Source organism: Symphalangus syndactylus, chromosome 3, assembly GCF_028878055.3.
Source record: "Symphalangus syndactylus isolate Jambi chromosome 3, NHGRI_mSymSyn1-v2.1_pri, whole genome shotgun sequence".
In the NCBI taxonomy this organism is placed as follows: Eukaryota; Metazoa; Chordata; class Mammalia; order Primates; family Hylobatidae; genus Symphalangus; species Symphalangus syndactylus.
Window position 1 is genome coordinate 28284123 of NC_072425.2, and position 22440 is coordinate 28306562.

General features: G+C 41.7%; 2 protein-coding genes across 10 annotated transcripts in view; one reads left to right on the top strand and one right to left on the bottom strand.

The window, feature by feature from the left end:
• Positions 1–22440, top strand: part of ASTN2 (astrotactin 2) — a 1055774-nt gene that overhangs the window by 718466 nt on the left and 314868 nt on the right. The window lies entirely within an intron of this gene.
• On the bottom strand, positions 1883–20666 carry TRIM32 (tripartite motif containing 32). Of its 7 annotated transcripts, none has more exons than XM_063636818.1 (3): positions 20582–20658; positions 10606–10666; positions 1883–10382 (listed from the first exon to the last, which is right to left on the bottom strand). In XM_063636818.1, the coding sequence occupies exon 3, from the start codon at positions 10302–10304 to the stop codon at positions 8343–8345; it is 1962 nt and encodes a 653-aa protein (XP_063492888.1). In that variant the 5' UTR covers positions 10305–10382; positions 10606–10666; positions 20582–20658; the 3' UTR covers positions 1883–8342. The 7 variants fall into 7 exon arrangements, with proteins under 7 accessions (XP_063492888.1, XP_055127289.1, XP_063492887.1 ...); XM_055271314.1 differs by having other exon boundaries at positions 1883–10385; XM_063636817.1 differs by lacking the exon at positions 10606–10666 and adding an exon at positions 13707–13781 and having other exon boundaries at positions 1883–10385.

Here is a 22440-nt window from a genome sequence, read left to right on the forward strand (position 1 = left end):
AAGTGGGCTTAAGTAATAGCATAAATGGGTTTAAGTAAAATTTGTAAATGAGAAATATGCTGTCTCCAGAACTCAAAATAGACTAAAACATATTGGGCTTTTAAAAAAATTGCGAATGCTGTTTCTGGCAAGTGTCAGGGATAGAATGGCCCTCAGCTAAATAGCTTTCAGGAATTTAACCAAGGTGGAAGGACTTGGTAATATGTGTGGGGTAGTGGTCCATCCCTTTTTAGTGAGCTCTTTCATGACTATATGTATGTCTTCAGTGAGTGTGCCAAATGAATCTTCTTGGAGGATGATGTGATCAGTATGATCAGTGTTTACTGTGCTCCTGAAGAAAGTTAGATGTGGTTAAGATCTTGTCTGCAGGCTGTGTGAAGGCCTGGCTGTTGTTATCCCATGGGTAGCTGAGTAAAAGGATACTGCATCCCTTTGATGGTGAAGGCAAATTGTGGCTGAGTCGCTGCTAAAATATTAGCCAAATCTATAAATTAAAAGTATTTGCCAGTTGTTGATTATAGTTAGTAATTTTGATAATATTTGATATGGGAGCCTTATTGGATAGAACTTCAGCATTAACATGGCAATAATGTGCTGTGAGATGCCATTCATTCTTTCTAGGTTTCTGAACATGCTACATTGGGCCATTAATGGTGAAGCAGTGGGGATAGTCACTCTTCTCTAAATAGGTCTGGTATATGGGTTTCAAACCTCGAAGACCCTGTTTTAATTTAAATTGGGCCATATTAACTATTTTAACTAATGGAGGAGGAGAAGGTCCATGCCGTGCCATTTTGGCAAGCTGATTTGTAAGTGCCAAAGACTTAATTCAATTTTAATTTATTACTCATTGGGTTAGAGCATCCATGCCCACTATGGGATATTTTAAGTTAATGGGTGCTATGGCTATGGGGAATTTATGCAGGGCAGTAGTTCTGATTAAGATGAGGCATACCTATTTGTCTTCCTAACATGTCCTAAAATATCCTCAGTTAACTACCCTAAGATTATAGCAGCACTTTGTTTAAATTTAGGGGAATTCCAGGTATAATTTGAAACCCAATATTAAGGCCATCAGGGTTTGACAACTGGTACATTTCAGCAAATGTTAAAAGTTAATTCGGAACCTAGGTTGTAGAGGTACAAAAGCCAAATAGTAACCTTTTATCTTGTTTTGTTGTTGTTGCATAAATTCTTTAATTTTGGATTTCCAATTGGGTCAAATTGTGAACCTCTGTTTTAGTTTTTTGTTTCTTTCCCCCAGTATCCAAGTTTATTTTATTTTCCTTTTGGTGGCTACTGTATATCATTTGGTGGTGGTAGTTGTGGTGGTGTGGGGAGGGGTTGGGGAGGAGGGAAGGTCCTCTCAATCCTGCTCGTATGTGTAAGATTCTTCCTCCAGAGTTGCAAATACATATAATCAGGATTAAGATCTCTCCCATGCCAACAGTTGCTTTATAGGGTTTGAGGACCCAGTGCTTAAGTTGGCTTTGAAAGAACTCCTTAACTATACCATGGATGCTTTTCCCTATAACCCTTAGGATCACGAATTTTTTTTTTTTTTTTTTTTTTTGGTCAGGGGGCATAGAGGCATAGGGCATAGGCAGAAGTAGGAACAAAGGCCTTTTGTAAAGTTCTAGTAAACCATCTGCTTTTGGGAGTGTGCACCATAGCATTCAATATGGTCTTCCTCCATGAGTGACTACCAACCAGCCTGCATATTTCATAGGGTATCATTTTTTTTGAGTATGCCATACAATGAGGGCAACACCTGGTTGAGATAAACAACCAAAAGTCACAAGGTAAGAGTCATTCCTCTGAGCCTCATGACAGTCACAGCTTACACTGGGATCCCGAAACACAATTCAGAGACACAGGTAAGTATCGACCAAGACACATGACCCAGGGCCACTTTATTCTTGTTCTTAAATGCGAATTATCAAAAATTCCAACTTAGCTGAGCACATCTATAACAGAAGCTTGGTAAGGCTCAGTGAACGCAGTACAAAGCAGCACAGCACAAAGCATGAGCTTGCCAGCAGTGACAAAAAAAAAAAAGAAAAAAGAAAAATAATAGCCAGCAAGAGTCCGTTAGCAAACTAAAGCAAGAGGAAAGCCCTGCAGTGGTAGTGGTCATCTCCTAGACCCTCTGCTTGTTGCATAAAGTGTTTAGTCATCCCACAGAGGAGAGGTTGAACCCCTTACCCAAAACTTGGTTTAGGTGTTAAGACTGATATTACATTAGGACCAAATAGATATGAAAAGATTTATCACTCACACGAGGCTTTTACAGAGAGCAGCGAGTTCTCAAGCAGGTCCAGAAATGGCTTGAGCAGGGAAAGTAGAGGAGCCTGGCTTTTCCTAGTGGCTTGGAGGTAGGGCTGCAGTGAGGATTCTTAGGTGGTTTGAACTTCCACCAGCCACAAAGGTGGAAGCATTTGAGCTTTCTTACTGGCATGTCCAGATATGGGGCAGAAGGGGGAATAATAGGTTTGAAAAACTCAGCCAGTCAGACATCAACAAATGAGTCCGACTGTACTACAAAGTTGTACTAAGATTACAGCACTTATTTGGCGTAGGCTTCTGAGGGGAGAAAAATTCGATATTATTTCAGAATTTTTAAAAGGACAGAAAATGTATTTCTGAGACAATGTCAACCAGTGATTCCCCATCAGGAGAGAGATTAGAATACTGAAGAGGGTATGCATTTTCAAACTATGCCTTTGCCCTCCATCCTCAGGACTCAAAGGAGATTCTGATCCATACCCTACCACCTCTATAAGTATGAAGCCTCACTGAGCCATGGGTACTGTTGGCAGTAAGTCATATAAACTAGGGCAGAAAAAAAAGAACCATTTGAATTATTACTTAACCACTTTAGACCTTTGAATTTCTTTAATATGCCCTCATTGTGGGGTGGTTTTAACTTCTGGCACCAAGTTCTCACTCTTCATCCTAACCTCATACCTTTGTTCACGATATTCCCTTTACTTTTAAGGCCCTTCAGCAACCAGATCTTCTCAGCAGTCTTTATTCAAACACTTGGCACTCCATTTCTATCCTGTTACCATTTATCTTACTCTCTTGTATTTTTTATTATTTGTTTACATACCTTATCTCTGCAGCCAGACCACAAGCTACTTGACTGCAAAATTCGTGACTGATTTTCTTTGCATTCATTACTCATATTAAGTATTGCTAATAATAATAAAGGGTAGATGTCTTATATATGTTTAATAAGTGAGTGAATAAATGGAATCTCAGGTTTTGATATTCTTTCACAATATGCAATGCCATTATAGTTATAACCAGGTAAACTGGGTAAATCACCAAAAGAAAATCCTGGTTTTATCTGTATAGGGAAAACATGCATTTGACTTATATACATTCACACACTCTTCATGGTTTCAATCAAGATTTCAGTGAGTTAGTAAATAATTTTCCTTTGGGGTGCAGGGGTTAGACTTTCCCTTACCAGTTTCATATCATCTTTATATCACAAAAATGAGGTAATTTCAGATATATTTGGTTTACTGTAATTTCAAAAATGCTTTTTAGTCTGCTAAAAGGCATTTATATATCCATCATCTCTTCACAATACTGCAATAAAATGTGAAACAGTCATTACTAATGAGAAAACAGATTGAGAGGTTAAGTGACTTAATGATCATAGAGCTAATAATTGAGGAAAACAGGACTAAACTCAGGACTCCTTGCTTACAAAGCTCAAGCTTTAACCACTTAACAGGGATATTTGTGGCTTACTTTTATTTTTATAATTATTTGAGTTAATAAATGTTGACCTAGAGAAAAAATTATTTGAAGCTAGCCATCTAAAGAAATAGCTAAACATGCATGTTTCTAAGGTTTTAAAAAAATTTTCATCTCTACATGTGCATGTGTGTATATACTTAGAGGTATGTACTACCTATTAGTGCATATATATATCATCTTTTAAAAAATCTTGGCTCTATTTACCCCTCAAGAGTCAAGATACCATCTTAATTACTTTAATCAAATGATTAGACTTTAGGATTTATTTACAGCTTTCCTAATGGGATACATTGCTGTGAATGAGTATTGCTTCTGCCCCTCCAGCAATCCCACTCTTCCTCCAATAGGCTTTTCAATTAAGAGAAAGAAGTGCTGAACATGGTATCGCATCACCAATACAGGTCTGAAAATCTCCCTTGGCTTTCACTTGAATGTGTATCAGCTCACCATGGAGGGAAGGATGCTTTTGCCCCCTACAATGGAAGTCACACGTTTTCTGAATTAGGTACTTTTACATATACTATCCCATTTATATATTTTAATTCTCACAACAGCCCTTTAAAACATAAACTGTCATTCATTTTCTTTTACAAAGGAAAACTCTAGCTCAGCAGGGTGACAATAGCTAAGTGACACAAAGTCACAACAGCTGGGGTAGAAAAGTAATTATATCAAGTTGGGGATGATTCGGGGTTTTTGTTGATGTTGTTGTTCTACTATTCTAATGTAAACAAAACACAATTATAACAAAGATTATGCAAAAACATTGGGGGGCACTCAACAATTCCATTGGTTAACAAATTAATTAAAATCATAGAGCTAGAGGGGATTTTGGTGACAGACCAACACCCTTATTTAAATTAACAGATAGGGAAATTGAGGCTTAGAGGTATGGTGATCACCTGAGGTCACACAGCTAGTTAAAATGCAGAGCTGTGATTCAGACAGAAGCCTGACTTCAAGTCCAGTGATCTTCTCACTAGAGTACATTGCCAGACCCAGAGCTGGCTCACTAACTTCAGCCTTAGCTTGGGTCCCATGAATATTAATGATATTGACAAGATAAAGCCATAGGTCTGGAGTCTAAGTGTATATTTTGCTACACAGCCTTCTACCTCACTGTTGCCCTGCTTGTAAAATTCATCCAGACATCTGTTGTTTCATATCTGTAATTTGAGATGCCTTGAAGGGCTGCATGTCCTGAGTGCAAATCAGCATCCTAGTCAAGTGCAGGGTGCAGACCTGAGTCTCATACTAGGTTCTCCCACTTCCCTCCTACAGAGTAGAGTAACACTTCACTTTTAAGAGGCCATTAATTAGCACTAGATTAAAAGTACAACTACTTAAGCATTAGTTGCCTTACCTAGAGGAACACTGTAAAGCTCAAGCCACATTTATTCTACTGATTGGAATAAGAGTGCCCCTCTACAGACTCAAGACTGGAGTGTACACTGGCCCACAGTAGGTAGTTAATAAATATTGAATGAATCATTGCTCCAAAACCTTAAATTCTATGTAACCACTCAGAATGATAAAGGGAGGAGGGGCTTAACCAACCTCTAAGTCAACTGTTTGCCACTAGCTTTTAAATACCTTATAAAAGGGCTTGTCTGAGTATCCCTTTTTATCTAATCTAAGGGGGCTACAATAGGAAGACTCAGGTTACTGGAGTCCCATGAAGTCAGGTAAATACCAGAACCAATTAAATAACTGAGAACATATTCTATACTAGGCACCATGTTACATGCTGGTAGCTAGATTAGTTAGCCCTCAATAAAGCTGAAATATATGGACAGATAATTGCAACACAGTGATTTATATAATAGGAATATGAAATAGACAGTAGAAAGGAAGAGATGAACTCGATATATTTGGAGACTCGTGAGGGGAAAGAAATGCCTGAGAAAGGTTTTAATCACCAAATAGAAACCTGTTAAGCAAGAAGAAAGGAACTGTTTAGCATGGTTGGACCACTTCCCACCATCAGGTGCTCTTTTGAGCAACGAGATAAAAGAATAACAGCCATCATTTATTGAATATTCCAGGAATGAAACCAGGTTATTTTCACATCTGTTATCTCATACCCTTCTAGGAGGCAGGGATCATTTTTGTTATTTTCCAGAAGAGGAAGAGTTAAATGACTTGCCCAAGGCCACATGACTAATAAGACAGAACTATAAGGTAAGCAATGCTGTAGTTCAGTGGTTTTCAGAAAAGTATTCTGTAAATTTACAAGTTTTGCAGTGGTAGCACAGGAGGTAAGGTAAAGGGAGGAAACAGCATATTCTTCAGCGGCACAAACCTGCTTCAACTAGAGCAGCTGCTCTTTGATCTATTTTACATGATAGACTTCCATATAAGACTTTATTTGGACAAGGGTACTGCTGCTTTAAAAAACAAAGCAAAAAAAATCTGCTGTAATTGAACAAATTAGTTTCTTGGGGCCCTAGTCTGCAATTTAGTCAACACGGCAGATAATTAAACACTGACTGTACTAAGCACAGCCTAAAATATTCACATCAAAGGGGAAAAAGGAAAAAGACTCAGATTACACTTCCATTTTGAGCCAACAGATACCTGCTTTACTTGAGGGAAAAGGCATGACTGGTTTAGATGGGTAGAGATCTAAATGCTGAATGTCACTCTTTCAAAAGCATGGACAGCTGGAGGATTCCTGGCCTCATTTACCTCCAGCCCGCCCACAATATTATATTTATCTCTCCACTGCAAACCGTGTGCCAAAGGCTTGAGCCGCTGTTATTGCCTCAGCAAGTCCCCCACTGACAGCAAAGACAGATCTCCTGCTGCTGGGTGCCCCCACAGATAAAGTGGCTCTAATAACTAGTGGAGTCATTTGTGATGCACTTTTAATTGGATCAATTTCCTCTCAATTACCCAATCTTTGAAAATCAGATGCAATTTCATAATCAGAATATGGGGCTTTCTCCAGATTAAAAGAACAAGACAAACTAGTTCAACATCATTTTAATGACCTCTTCACCTATCCTTTGGCAGCTATTACGATACAAGCCAAAGAAACACTACTACCATAAAAACAATTTTGAGCAGCTCAGTTTAGCAAATTTTGTTTACATGAAAGTAAGGGAGTTGCTCTTTGGCTTGCCATCAGCCCTGCACCTAGAGTAAGATATATTACTTAGTAAACAACAAACCCTCAGGAACCTCATCACAGGTTCTCTCACCCACTTCTGATCTTAAAAACAAGACTAACTTCCTTTTTGTGAGCTGTAATTATAAACATAAAATATATAGCAGAAGCTCAATTTAGAAGAGGGTATTGGTGACTCTAAACCTTGGGGGATGATTCTGTACACATATATTTGGGAGAAAGATTTGGATTATTATCTTTACATAGTAGTGCTTTTGGCTGAATTTTGACCTGAGTAGATACCTACACTCTGAAAGAACACAGTGAGATAAGGAAGCAAAATGGCATAGCGCAGGTTATCCCTTATCATCTCCAAAATTCCGTATTTAATTAAAATACGTGAACACCAGTGATGAAGAAACAGTTCTCAATTATTTAATGCTTGATAGAGAAATGGAAAGAAATCCTGACACCAAATAGTATGTACTCACTTGAGGAAAATACAGAATAACAAACCAATAGTTTTGCTGTTTGTTTTAGTAATGAACATGAAAATGTGTCCACCTCTCCACTTTGTTGGCCCTGGCCTATGTTGTACAATTCCTTAGACACAGGCCAGAAGAGAGAGGTAGTATGAAAAATGATGAGCCCTAGAGACTATCCAAATTTGCTGACTATATCAGCATTTGTTTGCTTATTCCCAGCTTCCTATGCTTTGGCATAATTCCAACCCATATATGCTTCTTTAAAAGGCAAGCAATTTCCAGGCTGAAGTCGTCAATACCAACCAACTAGGGTCAATCCATTCTGTCACATCTGCAATTCTCAATCCAAGATGGCACAGATCCTCCAGGCGAGAGGTACTGCTTCCTAAAGGGCCTGTGTATCCCCTTTGGTAGCACTAAATGAATGACTTTCATACTGGTAAAGACGATCAGACTGAGACATAATGTTACACGAATATGATGTCTTAAATGTCACTGAAAGGTGGAGCAGATCCCACTGAAGCATGCACAGTGAATCCAATCAGAGTTGAAGAGAAAGTGTCACAGATGAAGCACATTACAATAGGAAGGAAACAATGGATCAAGGGCATCAAAGCCAAACGGGAAAAAATCAAGGATTTAATACAAGGGCAAATTTCAAACATGGCACAAAGAGCTAAAGTGGCTCTCTCTACTAAAGCCTTGGAAGTGCCTAATTGCTAATCAAACTTCAGCTAACACCATCGTGTGTCCTATTTGGACAGTGCATCTTTTAAAGCTCTAAATTTAGGTGGGAAGCGGGGAGGGGGAAATAACAAATAAAAACATTAAAAGATAGAGCTTCTAAAGTTCTAGAACTACCCAGCTGGAATCAGGACATAGGCCAAGTCTATTCTGCATGTGCCACTAACAACCAAGAACTAAGGGAAGGGGAGTTGGCTCGGGAGCAGAAGAAACTGATTATTTCTCATCCCCTATGGGGTGGAATATCTTCTCAGATGGTAGCTGTAGATCTTGATGCAATGATCCCAACAGTCCAAGACCAGCAGCTGCCCCTTAGGAGTGAGGGCTATGCCCACCGGACAGGTAAGTCCCTCTCGAATAAGGACACTATAGCCCCCACCCTTAGGAAAATGGAGAATTTCCTTGCGACTACTGTCAGCCACGATGAGATCACCACGAGCATCCACACACATGCCAGCAATGCAGCGGAAATCCTCATTCTCCGAGAAGAAGTGGCTAATCTGGCGACCCAGCTGCCCATCAGGGCCTACAGAGCCAATGGAAAAGCCACCCTCCAGGTGGTGCTCATTCTGCCGATTCTCCAGATTGAGGCCTAAGCCCTGGGTGAAGTAGACGGTGCCCTCAGCATCACAGGTGACAAATTTGGGCCGCACAGCACTACACAGGCAGGTGTATTTGACCACCCCTGATCCTCGATCAACTGTGAAACACCAAAGCTTTCCACCTTCCACATCGGTTACTACAAACTGGCCAGATGGCAGGGCTGTGATACCCCATGGTTTGCTCAGCTGGCTCCTGTGACAGGCCACGCAGTGGCCATCCAAGGTATATACCTTGAGGGAGTTATCATAGCTGTCAGTCACACCAATCAGCCCCTGGCAGTTCATTGCCACTGAGAGAGGAGTGAGGTTGGGTAGATCTGCCCCAAGGAAGCTTAGTACAAAGCTATCAATGCCACTGGGGCTGCGGCGGATTTCCTTCAAAAAGCCTTTGCGGGTAAAGACTTGTATACGATAGTTACCACGGTCAGCGACTAGCACTTCACCTTGACTGGTCACGTAGAGACTGACTGGAAGATTGAACATTCCTGGAGTGCTGCCTTTGGCCCCCATCTTCTTGAGAAAGAGGCACTGCTGGATATTGGAGGCTGCCTCAGGACCCCGCTGTTTAGCAGGTGAGGCCCTAGGGCTGGCAACCACTTCCTCCGGGCTCATGTCCATCTCTCTAAAAGTAACAGAGGTAGAGGCAGCAGAGGCTGCGGCCTCCATGGCCCAGGAATCTTCCATGTTAACTGTCCGGGGCTTCTTAACAGCTTGCCCAATTTGGAGGGGGCCAACATGACCTACCTTAAGGAGCTCCACATCTTGCAGGGTGAGCTCCCGAGGCAAGCTGGCAGTGAGCTCTGGCTCCTCCTCATCAGCTGTCTCCTCCAGTAGTGCTACATCTGCCTGCTTGATCTTGGCCAGGAAGTAGTCACAGCGAGACACAGCCTGCACCTCTGCAATGTTAAGTAGGTAACTCTGCTCCTCTACCACTTGACTATTGGACTTCTCAACTTCAGCCAAAGAGCCTGTGAAGAACTTCCGAGAGCGAGCCAGCTCATCCTGGACCCTGCGCTCCTCGTGCCCATACTCCTGGAGAACTGCTTTATACCTTGCCTGAAGGTCCTTGGAGACACCTTCCAAGGCTGCCTTCCGCCGCTGCAGCTCCCCCATAAGTTCCCGCAGACGAGTTAACTTCTCTCCAAAGTCCCGACGCCGCTCCTCAGCTGCTTCTTTGACAGGGAGTGTACAGTGGCCAGGAGGCTGATGGTCTGCCTCCCGGCAGGGCTCACATAACACCAAACCACAGCTCCGGCAGAATTGCCGGGGCAGACGCCGCCCACAGGACCGACACATGAGCAGCCCCACAGCCTCACTGAGCCCAGCTGTATCAATGATCTTTAGCACTGTCAGATTGTCTGTCAGCTGGGTCAAGCTGGTTATGCGGGTAATCTTGCTGCAAAAGGGACAGCGGACACCATTGATGCTACTGGCCAATAGCTTCTCCAGGCACTGGCGGCAGATGGTATGGCCACAGTGCAGGAGCTTGGGACGCAGCTGCTCTTCTGTGAAGGACTCCATGCAGATGGGGCATTCTAGCACTTCCCGGAGGGCATCCAAGTTCAGGTGAGAAGCTGCTGCTGCAGCCATTGCTCTTCCTTTGAAGGGTACTGCTAGCACAGCTCAGAACTGAACAGCACAGTATTCATGCCCTAGAGGGTCAAATTCCTGCTAAAGAGAAAAAGAAACCATTATTCATTTTCCTCTGACTATATAAATAAATTCACTCAAGAAATATTTACAGAATAGCTATGACCATTCAGTCATTCACTTAACAACTATTTTATTGAGGTCTATTATGTTTCACGTGAGGGTGACAGATAGGGAAACAAACCAGACAAAACACTGCATAGTGGGAAATAATTCAGATTCTGTAGTCTCAGACACTTACTTAGTTGCATGACCATAAGGAAGTAACTCAAACTTCCAAAAGCTCTTTCCCCATCACTCATCTGTAAAATAGAAGTAATAATGGTGTCTGCCTTATATGGTTATTATAAGGGCTAAGTAACAAGATAAATATGATGTGCTTAGTATAGCACCAGGGAAGTAGTATACTTGTAATAAATGCTAATGATTATTTTCATATTTGGTGAATTTTACAACTTATAATTTGCACTAAGAGAAAAGCACAGGAGAATTATGCACAGTAAAAGAAGTAAGTATAACATGCAGGTCCACAGAATGTTCTGCTGGAGTACAGTGGATGGAATGATGGATTCTACCTAACAGACTTGGGGAAGGCTTCCCAAAAGCAGTTTCACTCCTAAGATATGTCTTGAAAGAAATGAAGGAATGAGGATAAAGGTACTTTAAGCAAAGAAAACCATGTAAGCAAAAGTGTGGAGCCTTTTTTTGTTTTTTAATCATGTCACAGAGTTTATTGTGTCATGTTTGGGGGCCTAGCAATGATCCACAGAAGTAGAAAATTATGATGATTAGTTTTAAGTGATCTGCAAAACATCAGATCAGAAAATACACATTTTCCATGCATGTATCCTCCTATTTACTTACCTATCCGTCTATCTAAGTTTAGGTATCTTGTTCTGTACTAGATAAAAGAGGTCTTCAGGATGCAGATCCTGCTTTTCAGATATTCAAACTTTATAAAAGACAAGACATGTAGGCAAATAATAATGAAGGCAGAAAGTATTACTATAAATGAAATAAAAACTAAGTTTGATGGGGGTTGAGGAGTCATTCCAATTTGAAGGGATACAGAATTTTCAAAGGGAAGATGACATTTTATATTGGCCTGGAAAGATGCATAAATACATGAGGGAAGAAAGAAGTGGGCAAAAGGCACAACCTTAACAAAGTTTAAAAGGCAAAGGAAAGGACAAGAAGTTTCATGTATTAGAAAGAAAATGGAGAATACTTAAACTCTATGCATTTTATTTTCTCCACCTTTAAAATGGAAATAATACTGTCTTTACAGAGTTAATGTAAGAATGAAATAATATATAGAGTGTATAGAATGCTAAGATTTGGCTTTGCACCAAAAAAGCCTTAAATGAATTTTAGTTCTCTTTTTTATTATCCTTAGATTAAAACTGTGGGAGTATATATGGGGAATAGAGTAACAGACTTGGAAAGGCAAATTGGAGGAATAATTATAAAAGGTCTTCAGAGCCAAAATGAGATTTTTGAGCTTCATTTTTCAAGGCATGGTGAGGCGATGAATGTTTTGAAGCAGGAAGATGATATGATCAAAGCAGGAATGGAGTGGGGAAACAAATCAGAGAAGACAGGGATAATGGGGAGTCTGAACTAGGGAGCAGGTGGTGGAAATGGAAAGATTCATTTGAGCAATATCCAGAAGTATAATCAGTAAGATTTGAAAGGTGAGTGGATTATGGTGGGGGAGTGGTGAAGAGCTGAGATAGCCAAAGACTCAAGCCCAGATGATTTAAAAAATAGCAGTGCCTTATCAAGACAGTTTATTTCTGGCTTAGAGTACCCTCTGCTCCACCCAGTACAAACCATGAACATTCTAACCCTCTTGATATACGTATGTTTATGAAGTTGACCCAGAGAGATCTCAGTGCTCTGTAGCCTTAGGTCACTGTCAACGTATACCCCAAATCAGAATGAATAGGTCTAGCAAGTTGAGGCATATGATAAAGTCAGCATTTCATAAATGCAAATCCTACAGCTGTATCTGTGCAGTCTTGTGATCTGCAGTCAACCACCCAGGAGAAGGAGGAAGTGGAGGGCAAGTTCGTTTGATTTTAAGGACAATGCATTTAGCTCAAGAACACTTTGCACATGACATCAACTCTTTCTCCAGGCATAGAGAAGAAGGGGAGTTAATGTAGAGATATATATTACAACAAATTTCTACCATATTAGTTTTGGAATGCAATCTGACAAATATATAGCAGCAGACATGCACAATTATCTAAAGTCAATCCTTCCTCCTTGATATCCCACTTCCTTTGTACTACAAGGGAAACTATGCATCTAGTGCCTATTATGTGCTAGTTACTATGACAGATACTTTATGTGCTTAATCTCTTTTAATCTTCATGATGACACTATGAAGTGGTAACATTTTTATTATCCTATTTTACAGATGAGGAAATGAATGCTCAGAAAAACTTGCTCAAGGTCACGCAGCTCAAACATAGTGGAACCTTGAAGTACAGATATTTTTACTTTATTTAACCCAACATTATTTCAAGCTATTTTTTACTGTCACATAACAATGATTAACTAATGTTCTCTTGACCACGCTCTGGGGAATGCTGCCTTATAGCATATGCATTTTCTCCATAACAGAGAAGGAACACTAATATAGTTATGAGATTCTGCTGCTATAGAGTGGGATAGATTGATTTATTAGCTGAGTGACCAATCTCACACAGCAAGCTTGCAACCCATTATGACTCAAATCCATACCTCAGCAAAATAATATTTACCACATATCATGAGCATATGAGGTCTGATGTGGATATCTGAAACTATGAATGGTAAATTCTTAAATGCCAAGTGTCTAGGGGCAATAGTATAGACACACTGATAGAAATTACAACTCAGGGCCAGGTGCGGTGGCTCATGCCTGTAATCCTAGCACTTTGGGAGACTGAGGTGGGCGAATCATGAGGTCAGGAGATCGAGACCATCCTGGCTAACACGGTGAAACCCCGTCTCTACTAAAAATACAAAAAAAAAAAAAAAAAAAAAAAAAAAAAAAAATTAGCTGGGCCTGGTGGCGGGCACCTGTAGTCCCAGCTACTCGGGAGGCTGAGGCAGGAGAATGGCATGAACTTGGGAGGTGGAGCTTGCAGTGAGCTGAGACGCACCACTGCACTCCAGACTGGGCGACAGAGCAAGACTCCATCTCAAAAAAAAAAAAAAAAAAAAAGAGAAATTACAACTTAGGATCCATGCAACCCTTCTCAATTCTAAATCAATAGCTACAGTTCTCTCTTCTATTGTCTGGGACAACAGACTGAGGACAACATTTGGAGTTTGAATCTAGAACGTTACCTTACAATGCACAGGGACGTCTGTGTTCTTCCCAGAGCTGGCAACGCAGATCAGTTTATTAAACAAGGCTGCCAACTTGTAAAAATAGCAGCGAATTATTTCCCAAGCTTTCTGGAATATCATATCCCTCCTTCAATTCAAAAGCTTCCTACCTCTCTAAAACATCAGGTTTAAAAAAATGAATTTACTATACCCACATCCCCAAATTATCTCAGCTGACTATAGCTTCGTCAAGCTCTCTGAGGATGTCAAGAATTCCTGCCCCAAAGCTGCCATGCTTTGCCAGGAAAACCTGTGTTCCCCTCACTAAAGCATGAGGCACGGATATAGCCTCAAACTTGGAAAAAGCCAGAACCACTTTTCCCATTTCCATGACTTGAAAACACTGCTTTGTGAAGTATCCTAGCCTGAAATGGAGCTAAGCGACAGGCAGATACAGCCTGTCTCCTCCAGAAGGGCACATCTGGTAATTACTGTTAATACTGAGAATGACTCAGATAGAAAGTCAATTTGACTTCAGTTTCCCCAAAAGACTACACAAATAAAAGGAATTGTCTTATCATTCCAAATCTTTAAGTAAGCTGCCCATTTTCTGCCAGCTATCAACTGTACGACCAATCAGAATGAGTATCCAACATGCTATGTATCATCTTGGCTCCCTTCATGATCCCTTGAATGTCTGTTTCCTGTTGTGCACTTTGTGCCATTAATTCTTGACCTCCCACCTCATCTAACATCAGCTTACCATCTTCCCACATCCTTTGACCTAATGATTAATACTGTACATCCCATACCATACTGTACTAGCACATCTCTTCAGCTCCCGATGAGAATCTATCCCTTAAGCTGCGTCTACTCCGGCTGCCCTAAGACTCAGAAAAATTACATAATTATATTCCATATTAATCTAGCCTCTTCTAGCACCACTGGGTTTTCCCCATTCCATGAAATGAGTAACCAAGGTAGTAGAAAAAGCAAACAAAACAAAAAAATCAACCTTGAAGTTATAGAGTACTGAGATCATATCTTAGCACTGTCACAAGTTGTGGGGAAGTAGGCAATTTATTTAACCTGTCTAAACCTGTTTTCTTAGTTTACAAAAAGAGTACTGTAATGACTATGGATAACACATATAAAGTACTTAGCCTGATACCCATAAGTGTACAATAAAAGGATGCTAAATAAATAATAACCAGAAACAGCATTAACAATAACTAGTACTAGTATTAATAACACATTCAGTTTACAAACTACATTTTGAAAGCATGAACAACCTTTCCTTTCATGGCATATAAAGGCACATAAAGATTAATAAAAGGGCTGGTCAGTTTTGAAGAGTTTTAATTGAGAATGCTAGACATCCAGGCTAAAAACTGATGGGTAAATGAATTTACAACTTCTCTTGCCCAGAAAATGAGCTGCTGTAGCTCCTTCAAGCAGAGACTAAGTATGAAATGCTAGAATTCATAGCAATCTCCTCACTTGAGACCAGGAAGTGGAGGTTGCAGTGAGCTGTGATGGTGCTACTGTACTTCAGCCTGGGCAAAAGGGGAAGAAAAGGTAGTAATCTCAAGTTGTAAAATAGATGAGAAAACTAAGACCAGGAGAGGGAAATTAAGACCACAAATCATTCAACAGAACTAGGACTAAAAGACACGGACTAGGAGTGGACAGTATTATATAGATTAAGGAAGTAGGCCTGAGGGATCAGGCTTTCCTGGATTTGAATTCAAGCTCTACTACTTATTGTGGAGACATGAGCAAGTTATTAATACTTCTGTAGTTCTCAGTTTATCTATGAAAAGGGGCTTTAAAATAGTATCTTCCTCACAAGGTTATTGCAAAGATTAAATGAGATTATGTGTGTAAAGCACTAAGTATAGTACCAAGCCAGGCATGCAATTAACTATACATAAATAATAGTTTTTATTATTATTAGCAGTAGTAGTGGCAGCAGCAGTTGCTGCTGCCACCACCCAACCTATTAGAAGAAATGAATGGGCACTTTTCAGCAGATTGTACCCAAGGCCCCAGATACATACATCTAAATAATAAAAATTCTAAGCCCTCCTAGAAATTGTTTTACCTGATCCCAGAATCTAAAGATTAGAGATGATCTAAGGTTTCACATTTTCATCTAATGCTTGAATTGCCACCATGGCGTGGTTCTCTAGATATCTCCATTTCCTATACCTACATCAGCCTTTGGTGGCTTAGGCCAAGAGCAAAACTGGAGAACTTTAAGCAATTAACAAAACAAATCTTTACTAAGCACCTACTATGCGTCTGGCCCTGTGAATGGTACTGGTGATACAATTTTGAGCAAAAACCAGACATAAACAGTGCTTTCCCCTAAAAACTGGACAACATGTAAAATATTGCATTTCCTTTCACAAGACATAAAGGTCCATCCTACTATTCACACGCTCCCCTGGTTTGACTGGGTTTTTTTGCAAGGTTTATCTCATTTTCTTTTATGTCAGCTTTCTAAACTTTATTCCTCATGCATTCTAACAGAATGCTAATCAAGTGCAAAACTATCACTGTGCCACCAAAGGCCACTCGTTAGCAGGACTGACTTTAAGGAAGTCAGTGAGGTCATCACCTGAAATCCACTCCTGTGTGTGGGAGAGGATTCTGATGAAGTTTAGATTACTCAGGGCATTTAAGGCACCTGCAGACAACTAAGATAAACTCAACAAGTAGGGGCTTATAGGCAAACACAGGCATGCTCCTGAAGTTGTACCAGTCTGGGGCAAACAAAACGATCCAGAAGGAAGTATGTTTGTAGAAAAAGAAAACTTTAGCTAAACTATGTCAAGGGCAGGCTAAATGAATAATAGGGTTTCCTGGAAAACATGCTTACCTGTTGTCTCTGTCTTCCTCTAAAACTGCAGGACCTAGAAAGACTCCCTTGCATCTTTCACAAACATTTGAGTAGTACCTACACTGCCAATATGACTCAAGGAATACAAGACAAAGGAAAAATCAATAGCCCTTTCTCAGGGACCTCCAACTCACCTCAACCCTCTCTTTCAATTCCTTTCTCTGCATAAAACATACGTCCATTCATTTAATCATGAGATTAAAGGATCAAGGAGATCCTAGGAAATATACAAAATGGGATGGGAATTTTGGGGAGACTAGCAGAGACTACTTAGGGTTATCAAAATCTGGCAAAGAGCCTGAGCAACATAGTGAAACCCCATCTCTACAATAAATTTAAAAGATAATCAGGTGTGGTGGCATGCACTTGTGGTCCCAGCTACTTGGGAGGCTGAGATGGGAGGATCACTTGAGCCTAGGAGGTTGAGGCTGCAGTGAGCTGTGATTGCACCACTGCACTCCAGCCTGGGTGACACAGCAAGACCCTGTATAAATAAATATGACAAAGCAACACTTAGTTCTCTTCCAGCACTGCCTTCCTCTCATAATTGCTAACACTCTTAAAGCAACTACTATTTATTGTCAGGCATTTTTTTTATATGTTCTCACAGTCTCATAATAACTATGTAAAAAAGTGTCATTCCTCTTCAAAAATAAGGAAACCAATGCTCAGAGAAAAGTAGCCTGTCCAAGGTTTCAAAACCAGTAAGTAATAGAGCAAGGATTCAAATCCCAGTATCAACTCCCAGCCATAAAATTACTAACTTAAAGGATGTTTCACAGTTCCCTAGCTTTAGAAAAAGTCTGGCTGAGAGGCTGGTAAGGGCACCTAGAAATGATTTTTAAATTTGATTGTTTTACCAGAAAGACAAGATGGAGGGAATGTCACAAAGGTTACACTCAGTGTGCATCGACAGTGATCTACTTTAAGGGCCTCATAAACTCTGGCTTCCAACTACTCTCCAGACATAGACATAGGGGCTCTGAAGGGTTGGAAAAGCCTTCTAATAAAACTACTATAACGTAACATAGGTGTAAGACAGAACTGGATTTGTATCCCAACCTAGCCACTTGCTCTATAGCCCTGGGAAAGTCATTTAACCTGTTATTTTTCTTATCTGTAAACAAGGAATAAAACCTAGACTGTTAGCAGGATTGAATTCACTAAGATAATGCACATAATAAGCACTCAACAAATGATAATCATTTGCATTTTTAATAGATTGAGGCTGACAGGACAAGTGCTGTAGCTGGTGACAAGGTAACATAGGAAATTAGTGTAAGGAGTTTAGACAGGGCTGATTTAATTCCCATGACATATTTTCTTTTAGGGATGTGCATGGATATTCCAGCTAAGTCTTGCTGTCAGATACAGTCTAGCTTTGTTTCTGAACTGGCTTCAGCAACCCTGTAGCTAGTCCTGGAAATGATAGAGCCAAATTCTGTTCCAGGGAAAAGCAGACCAAAAGAGACCATACAGAACAGTAGTTACTCTCCTTCAGAGTATGACTGCCTTCAGCCTCAGTCCCTGCTATGAGGTGTTTTTTCAAGCCAATGGCCTCCATACGTCACCCCATAGTCCGTTGTACCTCATCCTGCCTGATAACCTCAGGCTCCTCTCCTTATCTAACCCCTGGTCTTGGTCTAAGAGCAAACCAAAGAACAAAGTCCAGGTTCCTCCCTACCTAATCAGAGAGATTTACCCCCCAACTTTAGAGTTCAGTCTGATAGTCAGTGATACTCACTGGGCAATCCTCTTTTTCATTAGAGGGGAATGGGCTGATAAGACTAAGTAGGCCCTAGCAAGGAAGAAGCAAGGAAAGCGGGAATATACGGAGTTACAGAGATCTGGGTATGAGCTTAACTGTGTCATTCCTAGCTATGGAAACTTAGGCAAGTCACTTCCTAAGCCTTAGTTTCCTCATGTGTAAAACTGAATACAGTAGAGCCTACTTAGAAGGACTGTCATGAAAACTGAGTAAAGAAGTAGATACAAGACTAAAAATTACTAGATTTTGAGAACTTACTATGTGCCAGATCCTAGGCATGCTAATTTACTTCACTAAATCCTCACAACAATTCTGTGACATAGGTCTTGTTATCATAACCCCATTTTACAGATGAAGAGCCAAGGCAGTGGGTGGTTAAGTAACTCATTCAAGGCCACAAAGTCAGGAAGAGATAGAGCTAGGACTTGAACCCAGGGTATCTGACTCTAGGGCAGAGTGCCTCAACTTTGGCATTACTGACATTTTAGGCAGGATAATTCCTTACTGGGGGGGAAGGGCGTATCCCATGCATTGTCAAATGTTTAACATTAACATAAAACATTATATTTAATGTTTAATCTACCCACTTGAGGCCAGTAGTATCCCCCACCCTGTGACAACCAAAAAACATATCCGGACATTGCCTAATGTCTTCCAGGAGACAAAGCCAGCCCTGGTTAAGAACCACTGCTTTACAGTCTAGCACAGGACTAAATGCTCAATACATAAGGGTTCCCTTTTGTTATTGTTGTTTTGTATCTCGCCGAGCCCAAACACCTCACTCACAGAGCCACTGCCCCTTCAAGCTGTAATGGATCTTATATAGGATAAATTATTCCACTCATTCCCCTGGAGGTCTCACATTCTATCTGCTATCGTAGCTTGGGGGTACAAGGAAAAAAGACTTAGGCAGATGACCTTGAATAGTTCCATTTCTTCTTCCCCAAAGCCTACCACTTTCAGTGGGCCGGTGGTCAGAATGCAGTTAGTGGCAATACCATACCTGCCTCATGATAACAGATCTTTGTTTAATAAATGAAGAAGATTCTGCCCTTCACAGGGATTACCACACTCCTTCAGGATATCTGAACTGAAGATTTATCACTTTGTTCCTCAGCACCTGAACTCTGCTCATTTTCATATACTCATCTAGTTTCATACATTACTTTTAGGTCCTTGGGTCCCCTGAACTCCCTCTGTCTCCCATGCAGCGATTTAAGGAAAATTTCTTTAGCAGCCCAAGACACCAATCCACAAATCTACTCAGAGTCCTTTGATTTTATAGCCCAGTTAGGACATCTCCACCCCACGATTCAATCCTCTCCAAACCCTGTCCCCAACCCTCTTACAATTCCAAATTCCAGTCTTTGGGGCTGTATATTGCAACCCTCGTCAATTCCTCACTCATATGCCCCAAATCCCTCGGACACAGATCCTTTAATCCCTATTTCCAAATCTCAGCCGCACTCAGCCCTGCACCTCAGTTCAACGCCCCAATTCCTCACCCCAGATTTCTGCTCTCCCTCAATCTGAGCCCCCATCTCCTGCATTCCATCAGGCACTGTGCCGCCCTCATACCCTGCTCCTTCCCCTTATGCACTGAATGTCATGTGCTGCCTTCACACCTCAGCCAGCTCCCTTCTTTCTGCTAACAAGATAGAGTCCCTCAAGAACTCACCCCCACCCCCTCAATCTCACCCTCAGCCCACTCCGAAAACCCTTTCTCAATAGCACTTAGGATCACCCTAGACCTTGCTCCTATCATCTCAGACCCTGTCCTTGCCAGATGCCTAGCGCCCCCAGATTCCCTCAAATCTCATCGGGGCCCCCCAGTTCCTTCATATTTCTGAAATTCTGCACCCAGGTCCCTCCAGGGCCTTGATTCCCTCCCATCTCCCACATGCTGCACCCCGTTCCTCCTCAGGGCCCCGACATTACCTCATACCTCCCGAGATGCTGCAACCGCAAATCTCTTCAGAGCCCCTCGCTCCCCTCCCCCAGCTGCATCTCCTCGGATCTCCTCAGCCCCACGAATCCCTCCCGAGCCTGCCCCTCGCAGCCCCACCCCCACCCTAGTCCTGCCCCCCAGATCCGGTCCCCACACCCTGCCATTCGGGCGCGGCCGCTGCAAGCCGGCACGTTTCCCCGCCCAGCCGCTGAGCCACGGCCCACGACTCCGGCCGCGGTCCCTAGTCCCCAACCCTCCTTCCCGCCCCCTACCTGACCGCCCGCGGCTCCGACGAGTCCACCGCCGCCAGCCCACGCGCCTGCCTCCCTCTGCGCACGCGCCGTTGAGCACCTCCTTGCCCGGCGCCAATTCGCAGAGCTCCCTGTCCGTCACTGAGCCCCGCCTCCCGAGCGTGCTGGGGCTTGTAGTGCAGCGTGCCCCAAGCGCGCGGGGCAAGGCGGCCCTGCAGGGGTGAGCTTTCCTCTGAGAATCCGGGGCCTTAGCGACACGTAATCCAGTTTTCCGTCTCCTTTGTGCAGATGAAGAAACCGAAGCCCATGGGCGAAAGGGACCTGCTCAAGTTCACTCAGTAAGTCAGGAGATAAGCCAGAATGCGTATCTGACTCCAGTCTCAATGTCTACCCCTTCACAAAACGGTAGCCTCCAGGGTAGTCCTCAACAAAACGTTGGCACCTTACTGAACCTGTTTTTCCATCTGAGAAATGGGCCAATGGAAGAATCAAACTTCCATTCTGGGGAAGTCGAGAACCGGGACTCCCTAGGAAGGGCAGTGCTTTGGCCCCATGTTCTGTTCTCTGACAGCGAGCTGCACTAGAGACAAGTTTATCCATGAACACATTGCTCTGTAAAGGAATGTTTTGCCTACTTAGCTGGGAGGCCGACAGCAGAGGCAGACATGGGGAGTACACTCTGCAGCCCCTGTCCCTGCAGACTGAAGGTACCCAGGAACCCAAACCAAGTGTAGTTTTGGGGAGTCAGGCGTGAAGATGGAGGAATCTTACTAGGTGGGAGGTGATCTGGCCTGAGATTTGAGAGAATCTGGGGCACTAGGTATCTGTCAAGGACGAGGTCTGATACAGGACTGGCTGGCCACGAGCTGCAGTCCCTGAAGTAGTTTGGGGCCAATCACCTACTCTCCAAGGTGACTATACTGTACAGCTTAGGAGCACAAAGGAGTTTGAAGTAGGATGGACTTGGATTTGAAATTCCCTGTAGCTATGTGACCCTGCACAATGATAAAACAATAAACAACAATGACTAACATCTTTGAACACTTGCTGTCTGGCTACAGGTGAGGACTTCAGGTGCATAGCTCACTAAATCCTCATAAGGACCTAATGAGATAAGGCAGCTGATGGTTAACCTACAACTGTTGTGTAACCTAGGTGGTTAAACAAGGCCACCTGTGCCTAAGTGTTGGCGCCCAGATTTGTACCCAATTCTATCTGAGAAGCCACTCTCTTAACCTTGTTTACTCTTTCTCCCCATTTTCTAAATTTCTAAGTGAAGTTTGCCATGAATATAAACCAAGATTACGGTAGTTTGCACTTGATGATAACTATATTTGAAAAATTGTAATTAGCAGGTAGGGGATAAGGGAGAGGTAATGCCAAATGATTTCTCACTTAGATCAGTTAGGGAGACTTTGCACCCGTTTTTAATTTTTTTTTTTCCTGAAAACCACAGTTATCAGCCCAAAGTATAAATTTAGGACTGTTCATAGTCTTACATATATACATGTTATATATGTATGTATATGTATCAATACAGACATACTGATGCTTCCTTAATTACAGAGGAGTGTTAAAAATAATCCTGGGGATCTAGCTCAAGCAAGTGTTTTGGAAAAAAAAAAAAATCTGACTTCTCCCTTAAAAAAAAATCAGTGTTTGACTCTTTAATGTTTAAGTTACTTAGCAGTTAAATGAATTATTATACCTCCCACAAAATCTTAGAGTAGAGTAAGCATTCTAGGAAATGCACTCAATTTTTATCTTATAGCTTGACATATCCTGGCACAATATTAGAATTCCTCTTACGCAGAGGCATTTAAAAAATAATCTTTGTGGAGTGCTTTAAACACTCTTTATTCAGCATTTTAATGTAACAG

Excerpts from the sequence above, each read along its gene's own strand:
- TRIM32 (XM_055271315.2), bottom strand. The coding sequence starts at position 10,304 with ATGGCTGCAGCAGCAGCTTCTCACCTGAACTTGGATGCCCTCCGGGAA.